Source organism: Physella acuta, unplaced genomic scaffold, assembly GCF_028476545.2.
Source record: "Physella acuta isolate Inbredline_101_S28 unplaced genomic scaffold, ASM2847654v3 ptg000489l, whole genome shotgun sequence".
NCBI lineage: Eukaryota > Metazoa > Mollusca > Gastropoda > Physidae > Physella > Physella acuta.
Window position 1 is genome coordinate 475,785 of NW_026732008.1, and position 12,512 is coordinate 488,296.

The 12,512-nt window shown below is 35.5% G+C and overlaps 1 protein-coding gene across 1 annotated transcript; it reads right to left on the minus strand.

Moving 5' to 3' along the window:
- Positions 1-384: 384 nt before the first annotated feature.
- Positions 385-9,809, minus strand: LOC131944333 (ADAM 17-like protease). The gene is made up of 12 exons (XM_059304888.1): positions 9,597-9,809; positions 8,998-9,124; positions 7,208-7,341; positions 6,453-6,541; positions 5,845-5,957; positions 5,611-5,681; positions 4,527-4,645; positions 4,099-4,185; positions 2,561-2,662; positions 1,829-1,970; positions 603-701; positions 385-458 (listed from the first exon to the last, which is right to left on the minus strand). The coding sequence occupies exons 1-12, from the start codon at positions 9,637-9,639 to the stop codon at positions 385-387; spliced, it is 1,200 nt and encodes a 399-aa protein (XP_059160871.1). The 5' UTR covers positions 9,640-9,809.
- Between the last annotated feature and the right edge of the window lie 2,703 nt (positions 9,810-12,512).

Genomic DNA, 12,512 nt, shown 5'->3' on the forward strand with positions numbered 1-12,512 from the left:
TAATTTTTAATTTTAAACGAATTTTTAGAAAAAAATTAGATACATTAGTGGCGGGATTGTATTTTGACATTTCCTTTACTAGACCAATATAACTGAACTAACATTTATAAGGGAAGTACTAAAGCAGTGAGCTCGAGTTTGAATCCGTGTTCAAGTTAGTAAACCATCCCTGAGTCCACCCAGCTATGATGGGTACCTAACTCACGTTAGGGAACGTGAAGGCAGATGGGCATAGTGCTGACCACACTATCCCTGCATATGCCGACCACACTATCCCTGCATATGCCGACCACACTATCTCTTAATATGCCGAGGTCACAGAAACAAGTGAACTCTATCTCACTTGCTCCATAGACCTTCAGGTTTGAAAGGGGAACTTTACTTTTACTTAAAGGAGTCATAGAAACAGGTCAACCTTGATTCATCTCCCAGGTTCAAAAAGGTAACTTTCATAAGTGCTAACATCATAACAAGTTTCCATAATTTAACAATAACATGTACCAAGACAATAAAGCACATACCATGAACCATAACAAGCACTTACATCATAACAAGTTTCCATAATTTAACAATAACATGTACCAAGACAAGAAAGCACTTACCATGGGCCACCACCAACACTGACACCTGGGTCAGTAGGTTCTGTCCCATTTGTCCAATGCTACTGCTGACTGCTGTATTCATGGCCATTGCATTGTCCACTAGAGGAGTTGACAGACAGAAAGAAGACAGTAAGTATGTTATAAGGGGGCAGCATGGTGTAGTGGTAGAGAGCTAGGCTGCTAACCTGAAAATCTCGAGTTCAAATCTGTGTTCAAATCAGCAGATTGTCCCTTCGTCCACCCTACTTTTATGGGTACCTTACACATGTTAGGGAAACAAAGATGGCTGGGCCTAGTGCTGACCACATTATCCCCTTGTATGCCAAGGTCATTGAAACAGATGAAGCTACCTCATCTGCCCCATGTGTCTTGGGTCACAAACAGGAAAAGTTGTAGTGCAAGTATACTATTAAATAACGGCATTGTTTCTCTACACATTCAAATCAAACTAACTTTCGATCTGAAGTCTTTGATAACATTATTTCACAAGATGGAAATACCTGTTTATTAGTGTTTATCAACAGACAAGGTATTAAAAAAAAAGTATTGCAAAGGCAGCTAATGAAATTCAAACTGGTTAAAACACTATCAAACAATTAAAACATAACTAGAAATGTCACAATCTTGAGTTTATCTGACAAACTAAAACTTGATTATTTTCTAAGGAAAACAGTTTTCTACCTAGTTCATGCTTTATATGGAGAGTAAGACACAAGTTTGTAACAAAAGGATGTTTCATTTACAAATCTACAGTCATAAGCAATAAAAACAATTGTATAATTTTTTTTAATAAGGGATGTAATTTTTTTATTATAAATCTGCTGTCATATTTTAAAATATTGCATTACATCTAAAATAACCCCTCCCCATTTAAACAGGAAGTCAGCAGAAAAAGAATTAATTACTTCCATCTTAGTGAACAAATCCTACCAATACATAAACCACTTACATCTAGATGAACAAATCCTACCAATACATAAACCACTTACATCTAGATGAGCAAATCCCACCAATACACAAACCACTTACATCTAGATGAGTAAATCCCACCAATACATAAACCACTTACAACTAGATGAGCAAATCCCACCAATACACAAACCACTTACATCTTGATGAACAAATCCCACCAATACACAAACCACTTACACCTTGAACAAACCCCACCAATATATTAACCACTTCCATTTTGATGAAAAAATCCCACCAAGACATAAACCACTTACATCTTGATGAGCAAATCCCACCAATTGCATGTGTCCGTGGTGAAGCAATGTGTGCGTAGCCTAACAAACCTTCACGGAACTTGCGATGGGTCAGCAAATGTGCCAGACAAAACCTGTCAAAACCTTGCTCTCTGTCAAATTGCTGGAGACAAAATCAACATTGTCAATAAGTACTTCAACAAATCTAGCAAACTTACAAGATATATATTAGATCTTTGGTGGTTAACATAGTTACCATCCAGACCATAAAGGCCTGTGTAAACATCCAAGCTAGAATCATGCAATACTAATAAAACATTATCAATTCTATTTTTAGTTTCAAATTAAAATCAATAATGAATAGGCCTATACATCAAAAAGCTTATGTGAAATTACTTTTCCAAAATTTTCATCAACATTACTAGCATATCAAGTTTAAATCTAGACCACTACAGTTGGATTTTAAAATCCTGCCCCCATGTCCAGGGCCCTCCACTAAAATGAAGACTTACATTTAAATACTCCAGGTCCCCCCCCCCCCCACTATAGCGTACTTACATTTAAATACTCCAGTCCCCCCCACTATAGTGTACTTACATTTAAATACTCCAGGGCCCCCCACTATAGTGTACTTACATTTAAATACTCCAGGGCCCCCCACTATAGTGTACTTACATTTAAATACTCCAGGGCCCCCCACTATAGTGTACTTACATTTAAATACTCCAGGGCCCCCCACTATAGTGTACTTACATTTAAATACTCCAGGGCCCCCCACTCCCCTGGCCCCATGTTGTAGTGAAGACCATTCTTATGAAACTTTCTCTGTTCAGTCAGCTCTGGATGTATCCTCAACTATTGTTCAAAAATAAAAATCATTTTTAATAACTTATCTCACTTATGTGCATTCAAGTTATGTACCATTGGAAGTAGGCCTACTTCTTTTCTTGTTTCCAAGTTATCTAACAATTTCTCTTCACTCTAACCATACTGAGCTTACAAACTTTAACCCTAAGCCCTTGTCTAATGCAGGATAATGATTTGATAATTTAAGTTAGAGAATCAACAAAACTGCATCCCCCATTTTAATTTATGGGACGGTGGTCTAGTGGTAGAGAGCTGGACTGCTAGCCTGTTAGTCTCTAGTTCAAATCCGGGTTCAACTCAGTAGATCGTCCCGGAGTCCACCCAACTCTGTTGGGTACCTAACTCATGTTAGGGAAAGTAAAGGCTGCTGGGCATAATGCTGACCACACTATCTCTTCATATGCCGAGGTCACAGAAACAAGTGAACTCTACTTCACTTGCCCCATAGACCGTCAGGTTTGAAAGGGAAACAATATTTAAATTTAAGGGGAATTTAAAAAGTAGTATAAGAAATGGTATAATGTCCTCCCGAGAACATAAAATATGAACACTACTAGCTGTCATATGTTAAATTCGTACTGTAGTAGAATTCATGAGTAAAATAACAGTCCCCTTTCAGCCCGTAGAGTCCATAGAGCAGAAGAAGTAGAGTTCACATTCTTTTTGACCTTGGCATATGGAGGGAGGGTGTGGCCAGCACTATGTCCAGCCCAGCTGCCATTACTTTCCTTAATGTGAGTCAGGTATCTAACAGAGCTAGGTGGACTCAGGGACAGTCAGTGATTTGAAATTGTGACTTTCATATTAACAGGCAAGTGATTTAACACTCAGCCACCCCACCACCTTTAGGGTTTGCGTGAAAAAAAAAATCTCTTAAACATAGGTTCAATCTCTTAAACATAGGTTCAATCTCTTAAACATAGGTTCAATCTCTTAAACATAGGTTCAATCTCTTAAACATAGGTTCAATCTCTTAAACATAGGTTCAATCTCTTAAACAAAGGTTCAATTTCTTAAACATAGGTTCAATCTCTTAAACATAGGTTCAATCTCTTAAACATAGGTTCAATCTCTTAAACAAAGGTTCAATTTCTTAAACATAGGTTCAATCTCTTTAACATAGGTTCAATCTCTTAAACATAGGTTCAATCTCTTAAACATAGGTTCAATCTCTTAAACAAAGGTTCAATTTCTTAAACATAGGTTCAATCTCTTAAACATAGGTTCAATCTCTTAAACATAGGTTCAATCTCTTAAACATAAGGTTCAATTTCTTAAACATAGGTTCAATCTCTTAAACATAGGTTCAATCTCTTAAATATAAGTTCAATCTCTTAAACATGGATTCAATTAGTGATCATTCCTACGCCTGAACAAGCTCAGACCATAAATTATGAATATTTAAAGTTCAAATATAAGGAAACCTCAGTGATCTGGAGACCCAGATTTCTGTGTTCATCATCCCAGACTGTTTCACGGAAAATCTTGTTCACTCCCTCCATGATGGCAATCTAGGACAGTGGTATTACATGACACATTAGTTATACATTGATGTGTGTCTTGGAGAAGGTACATGACATATTAGTTATACATCCATGTGCGTCTTTAACTGACTAAATGTTTGCCCAAATATAAAACAAACTATATGTTAAACTTACTAAGTGTTTAACTGACTAAATGTTTGGCTGATTAAACATTTGACTGACCAAGTATTTGACTGACTAAATGTTTAAGTGACTAAGCATTTGACTGACCAAGTGTTAAATTGACAAAAAATTTGACTGACCAAGTTTTTAACTGACTAAAAAATTTCACTGACCAAGTTTTTTAATTGACAAAAAATTTGACTGACCAAGTGTTTGACAGTCTTGTCTGGAGAGCCATGGCCAGGCCCCATGTAAAAAGTGTAATCTGCCACTATGATGATGCGACAGGTGTCTGCAGTCGCTGCTCGCCTGTTGCGTCTTCCATCTGTAAATACACAAAATTTAATTTTTTTTACAGCAACAATCAAATAATATTTAAGGGAAAGCTTAATTATGTCAGGTTAATTATATATTCTGTAACTATAACCAATTAAATACACATAATTTAATTTTTCTTACAGCAACAATCAAATAATATTTAAGGGAAAGCTTAATTATGTTAGGTTAATTTTTTTTCTGTAACTATAACCAATTAAATAAACAAAATTTAATTTTTTTACAGTAACAATCAAATAATATTTAAGGGAAAGCTTAATTAAGTCAGGCTTATTAAATATTCTGTAACTAGGCCTACAGCCAATTTAAATTAGTAATTATTTTTAGCAATCTATTTCCAAATAATGTTCATGTTTTTAAACAATTATGAACTGTAAAAAAGTAATTTAAAAAAAACAACTAACAAACATTTGTTGATTTACACAGTTGTTTAAGTTTCTCTTATAGTTTATAAGTGTGATTTGGGTTCATGTGGTCAAGCCCCTGTGGACATCCCTATGTCAACCAACCTCTGATGGGTATCTGACTCAAGTTGGGGGACAAAATGTGACCAGGCATGGAATTGACCACACAAAGTTGGGATTTAAGTAACCAGTGAACTCTACATCTTCTGTCTCAATATTTTTGTCTGAAAGTGTAAATATACCTGTTTATGTAAAAAAAAAGTTCCCCTTTCAAACCTGATGGTCTATAGGGCAAGTGAAGTAGAGTTCACTTGTTTCTGTGACCTCGGCATATGAAGAGATAGTGTGGTCAGCACTATGCCCAGCTGCCTTTACTCTCCCTAACATGAGGTAGGTACCCATCAGAGTTGGATGGACGGTCTACTGACTTGAACCCGGATTCGAACTCGAGACTTACGGGTTAGTAGTCCAGCTCTCTACCGCTAAACCACTCCGTCCCCACCTGTTTACGTCTGTGTATGTATATTTTTAGTATAAGCATCATCCTCACCTCTTGAAAAAGTATTTGTCTTGTGCTTCTCTTGTCCCATATTTTGAGTTTGTTGCTGATCGAAATCTTTTCTAGCATCAAGAATGTAAGAGTTAGAAAATAGTATTGTAATATTAATGTTAAAAATATTCAAAGAACTCACATCACTCAAATTTATATTAACTTTTTTCATATATTTGTGTGGACACAACTTATTATAAATATAGAAATATTTTATTTATTATATTAGCTTACAAATGGTTTTGATTGGCATGAAAACCTGGCAATATGTTACTCCACTTGATGTCTGAAGTGCGGTACATGATCATGGTGTGGTTGTCAGATGGTGGGAGATGTGGCCAGGAAGGCTGATAAACAATTGTTTTTAAATTAGATAGTGCTAAAATGATTAAACAATTGACTTAAAAATTAATTAAAATTTTATTTATAATTTTGGAAATAAATTGTAGGTTGGAGAAATTATAGAATACAGTATCCTTTGTACTATGGAAGAAATCCAATCCCTACCATTAAGTTTTGATTCTCGTTATCAGACTCTAGACTTTATTAAGTCTCTGTGAGTGCACCCATCTCTGATGGGTACCAGACTCATGTAAGGGGAAAGTATAGGTGGCTTGTCATAGTACTGATCACAATAAATTTTCATATGCAAATGTCACAGAAACAGGTAAAATATACTTCATCTTTGACAGCAAGGTCCAACAGGGTCTATTTATTTTTACATTAGGCTTAAAATGATTTAAAATGTAAGCCTAAATTTATTTTGGAAATAAACAATTATGTTGTAAAAATTATGTCATACAATTTCCTGCATTTGGAGTTTTACAAAAGAAATCAGTTACCTCTAAGGAGTAGGTTTCCTCTTTCCCATACACATGGATACTCCAAAGTCCTCCATCTGTGTAAGCATTAGCTGTCACATCTTTGTTTTCTAAAAGTAAATCAATGAATCTGTGTTAGCATTAGCATCTTTGTTTTCTAAAAGTAAATTAATGAATCTGTGTTAGCATTAGCATCTTTGTTTTCTAAAAGTAAATCAATGAATCTGTGTTAGCATTAGCATCTTTGTTTTCTAAAAGTAAATCAAGCCCCCAGCATATATAATGACCCATCAATTAGGAACTAATTTTTTAGATATAAAAATAGATTTTAAAATAAAAGAAAATAGAAATTATTAACATGAACTTGGTAATTTGCATATTTTAAAAGGCGTGATTTGGTCTGGTTATTATATTAATCGGTAATGGGATGTTAGGTAAAGTTCCTCTTTAGACCTATTGATTCATTGGGCAGAGGAAGTAGAGTTCATTTTTTTTATTGACATCAGCATATGAAGAGATGGTGTGATCAGCACTATGCCCAGCAACCCAACCTAGGTTATGTACCCATCTGAGCTGGGTGGACTCAGGGGCGTCTTACAGTCACAAGTCTGAACAGAGATACTAACTCGAGACCTTCAGACTAGCAGCCAAATGCTCTACCATTCAGCCACGTCATCCCACATTGAAACGTTAAGCCAAGTGCTAAAGACATTTTACAAGTATATCATTCATAAAGATTATACTGTGATTAATATGAGGTAAGATTTATCTGTTACCTAGTAAATGTCCAGTATAGAACTCTGTATGGTCAACATAAAGTGGGGATGAACTGCCATCCTTATGGACCAGTGTAGCTGTGAAATCACCAGTAATGACCTTGGACCCGGCAGTGAAAATAAGATTAAAATTCCTAGAGAAAAAAAATTGAAATAATTCAAATTGTGATTCGACAACTATAGAATTAGTATTATAAAAGGGTTGAAAAACACAATTAATTTAAAAAACAGTCGTAAATTACGGGAGGGTAGGGTGGAGTGTGATGTCAATTTAGGGAGGGGTGGTCTGACTATTTGTAAAGATGGGGGAGGGGTTAAAAAATTGGCCCAAAAAGCATAATGTTATTTTGGACGACAATTCTTCTTCTTCTTCTTCTTCGTTCTTAATTATTAGTGTTGAAGGGGATCGAGATTTATCTGCCAGTGGGTTTGAACTCGAGACTTTGTTCGAATTTATCAACCATGAGCTTTTTGCCGACTCGACCACGCCTCCAACACAATTAAGCGTTACGTGTCAACTGGTTATGCGCCATTGAGGCCATTGACTCCGATTTCAGCCTGCTTTTCTTTTTTGGATTTGCTTCCATAGCCTTTGTCCAACCAAGAACAAACTACAAGGCAGCAGTTGTTTTTAATTTTGGAGTTGTCTCTCCTAGAAGAGTGGCTGTCCCCAGCTAACGAGCCTCATCTGCCCTAGGGTTCGAACTCGAGACTTTTCGGACGACAATTAATAAACAGCTTTTGCTATTTTGTCAAAATAAAAATACAAATAACATTTTTTTAAAAACCAGTAATACAAAGTACATTTTCTTTGAAACTTTAAAATAAAAAGGAAATTTTGAAAACAAAAAGATATGTTAATTGTAGAAATTTTCAAACCAATAGGTCAATTAAATTTATCATTTTGTTTCCAGTAATTGATGTAGACATAATAATTAACACTGGGATGTGTATTTAAATATGTAAATATCCATATACATAAATAGAAAAAGAAGAATCAGATTTTGATCCTTTTGAGAAAACTTGTGATGTTTTAGTGCCTTAATTTGCATCATCTATTTTTAATATGTAGATAATAAAACCAGATGTGTTCTTAACAGTCAGTGTAATGTCAGTGTAATGAAATAAGACAATGCTTTCAAAAACAATTTTTTTAATAAAGAAGGTATGCAATAACTATATATAGTTCTTCTTTTTTAAGTTGACCTCTTTAATTTACAGATGTAGCAAAGTTCACTTTTAGAACCTGATGGCTCATGGGGCATTTGAAGTAGCGTTTAAATAGTGTGGTCAGCACTATGCCCTGCCACCTTTATTTTCCCTAATGTAAGCTAGGTACCCAAAAGAGCTGGGTGGGCGTTCTACAGACTTGAACACTGATTATAATTGAGACTTTCGGGTTAGCCGTCAAGCGAAACTATACAAAATAGTATAAAATTAGTAACAAAATGGTGTCGGCTTGGTCGAGTCGGTAAACCTCATGGCTGCTAAACCAAAGCCTTGAGTTCAAACCCTCGTTAGCTCGGGACAGCCACTCTTCTAGGAGAGACAACTCCAAAATCAAACAACTGCTGCCTTGTAGTTTGTTCTTAGTTGAACAAAGGCTATGGAAGCAAATCCAAACAGAAAAGCAGGCTGAAATCGGAGTCAATGGCCTCAATGTTGCATAACCAGTTGACACATATACGTAATTGTGTTTGGGGGGGGGGGGGGGGGGTCCCTTCCAACACTAAAATTAAAATAAAATGAAGAAGAAGTTAACAAAATAAATTATTTAAAGCTTTATTTACCTCCCGAAAGCAAAAAAGCTGACATCTTTGACAATAGCATGAGGGTTGTCTACACTTCTCTTCTTCCTCACACGGATATCAAGATGATGAAGGACCTCGAAGTATCTCAACTGATTATGCAGCTCAGCTAGAAATTGGAAACAAATGAAAAAGGTAATAGGAAGATAAAGTACCCAAGGCAATTGCATGTGGTAGTTATCTTACTGGCTGTTATATTTCTCTCAGCTGAACAATACAGTGCTGTAGAACTAATATTTAATAACATGACATGTTTCTGTTAGTAGGCCCTATCAAAGTTAATAAGTTAAGGAATAATCATAATAATTATTATTATTTATAGGAATATAGGCTATAATTGTGTTATTATAATTATAATACAATATAGCCTATAATTATTATGTAGTATAATAAAATAATCTTAAATCATATAGATCTAGATCTAGGCCCCTAAGCCCTAAGAAATATAAAAAATTACATCGTAATAAGTTAATATAGACTAGAGGCGAAATAGTTGAAATGGTGAATGAGTAGTGAACTAACCACTCGTAACGGGTATCGTACAAAATAGAAAATACAATCATCAATGACAGATAACTCACCAGAAAGTCCACAAATAACAGCAAATATGTGTATTATTTGCATGATCTAAATTATAGATCTAAATTACTAATATCAAGGCATACGCTTTGTATGGTTATTTATAAGTCAAGTTAAATTCGTTTTAAAATGATACGTTGCATCTAGACACCTTTTCTAGATCCTGGTTAAGCTTACACCTATTTTTTATAAAAAGCTTTTTAAAAACTGACAATGTTTTGAAGAATCTTGTAAAAAATTATCATAGTAGCCTCCCCTATGCGGAAGCTTTTTTTTCCCTCTTGTGTTTTGTCATTTGTAGATCTAGTATGTAGGCCTACAAATACAATCTTAATTGTATGCTGTTTTGCATATATAGACCTAGAGTCTAGATTTTACAGTTACACAGTAGAAACCTAAATAGGTGGTCATCCTTTCAAGTCACACACGCAATTTTACCCCATCCCACCCAGTATGAATATAGCGGTGGCCGGAAAGAACCGCAACGGAAAAAAGCGCAACGGAAAAAAGCGCAAAACAAAAAGCGCAACGGAAAAAAGCGCACACGGAAAAAAGCGCAAAGAGAAAAAAGCGCACACAGAAAAAAGCGCAAAGAGAAAAAAGCGCAAACAGAAAAAAGAGCAAAGAGAAAAAAGCGCACACAGAAAAAAGCGCAAACAGAAAAAAGCGCAAACGGAAAAAAGCGCAAAGAGAAAAAAGCGCACACGGAAAAAAGCGCAAAGAGAAAAAAGCGCACACAGAAAAAAGCGCAAACAGAAAAAAGCGCTAACGGAAAAAAGCGCAAAGAGAAAAAAGCGCAAACGGAAAAAAGCGCAAAGAGAAAAAAGCGCACACGGAAAAAAGCGCAAACGGAAAAAAGCGCAAACGGAAAAAAGCGCAAACAGAAAAAAGCGCAAACGGAAAAAAGCGCAAAGAGAAAAAAGCGCACACAGAAAAAAGCGCAAACAGAAAAAAGCGCAAACGGGAAAAAGCGCACACAGAAAAAAGCGCAAACGGAAAAAAAACGCAAACTGAAAAAAGCGCAACGGAAAAAAGCGCAACGGATAAAAGCGCAAAAAAAAAAAAGAAATCAGAAAAAAGCATACACAGAAAAGTGTGCACACCGAAAAATGCACAAAGAGCAATTTTCGCACAAAGACCTATAAGGATTAGATGACACATTTATACATGATTGTTAGGGCTGCTGTGAGAGTGTTGTGTTTGACCTGACGCGATATACTACCACTTAAAGCATACCACTACCATGCGCATTCACATCACCACGATACAGGCGATAATCGCTTGACACAACGTCAATTTTTTTCTTGTTCACTATTTATTCAACGACTATTCTCGTATAAATAAACATAAAACTGTCCTAGATATTGGCATTACACGGAGTATCTCGTACATGCTCCCTAGTCCCAAGCTTGCATTCTATAACAACCCGTTTCTATCGCAAAACTTCACTCTCTTTCTTCCGAGTCATCAAACATGCATTCGCTATATCTCTCGCACCAACATTCATTCGCACAAAAATACCCTGATAAAACACACATCATAATCATTATGTATTTAATATTATTTCATCATGATGTACCTATATCTACCTACCTACCTACTTACCTACCACATATATATATATATATATATATATATATATATATATATATATATATATATATATATATATATATATATATATATATATATATATATATATATATACATATATATATATATATACACATAATCTCATATATATATATATATATATATATATATATATATATATATATATGGTATATATGGTAGTGGTATGCTTTAAGTGGTAGTATATCGCGTCAGGTCAAACACAACACTCTCTCAGCAGCCCTAACAATCATGTACAAATGTGTCATCTAGTCCTTATAGGTCTTTGTGCGAAAATTGCTCTTTGTGCATTTTTCGGTGTGCACACTTTTCTGTGTGTGCTTTTTTCTGTTTGCGTTTTTTTTTTTTGCGCTTTTATCCGTTGCGCTTTTTTCCGTTGCGCTTTTTTCAGTTTGCGTTTTTTTTCCGTTTGCGCTTTTTTCTGTGTGCGCTTTTTTCCGTTTGCGCTTTTTTCTGTTTGCGCTTTTTTCTGTGTGCGCTTTTTTCTCTTTGCGCTTTTTTCCGTTTGCGCTTTTTTCTGTTTGCGCTTTTTTCCGTTTGCGCTTTTTTCCGTTTGCGCTTTTTTCCGTGTGCGCTTTTTTCTCTTTGCGCTTTTTTCCGTTTGCGCTTTTTTCTCTTTGCGCTTTTTTCCGTTTGCGCTTTTTTCTGTTTGCGCTTTTTTCTGTGTGCGCTTTTTTCTCTTTGCGCTTTTTTCCGTGTGCGCTTTTTTCTCTTTGCGCTTTTTTCCGTTTGCGCTTTTTGTTTTGCGCTTTTTTCCGTTGCGCTTTTTTCCGTTGCGGTTCTTTCTGGGAACCGAATATAGCCTATTTAACCACAGCGAAATTAAAAATGCTCATCATATCTGACAGTTCTAAAAATCATAAAAATAAGGTCTACGCTGTGTTACATAACATAACTAACCCCACTAGCAAAGTAGATCTTACTTATCACTAACTCCACACTCTTACCCCTGGGTGTGTAATATCACTTATGGACGGCCCTCAAACACACAAACACACACATACACAGCGCTCACATATCTAGTTTCTTAGAGAAAATAAGTGTAAGCAACATTCAATAGATAGCTGCGCTTATAAACAGCTTTATATATATTATATATTTTTTTCTTTTAGTAGATATATGTAGCCCCAGAAGCTTAGCGAGGGACGGGGTGCAGACCGCAACGGATGACACCATTGGGGGGGGGGGGGGTGATACCAATGCAAAAATAGCAAAAAAAAAAAAAAAAAAAAACCGATAATTAGAGTTAAAAATAAATAAATATAGTTAAAAATTATTTTACTTTA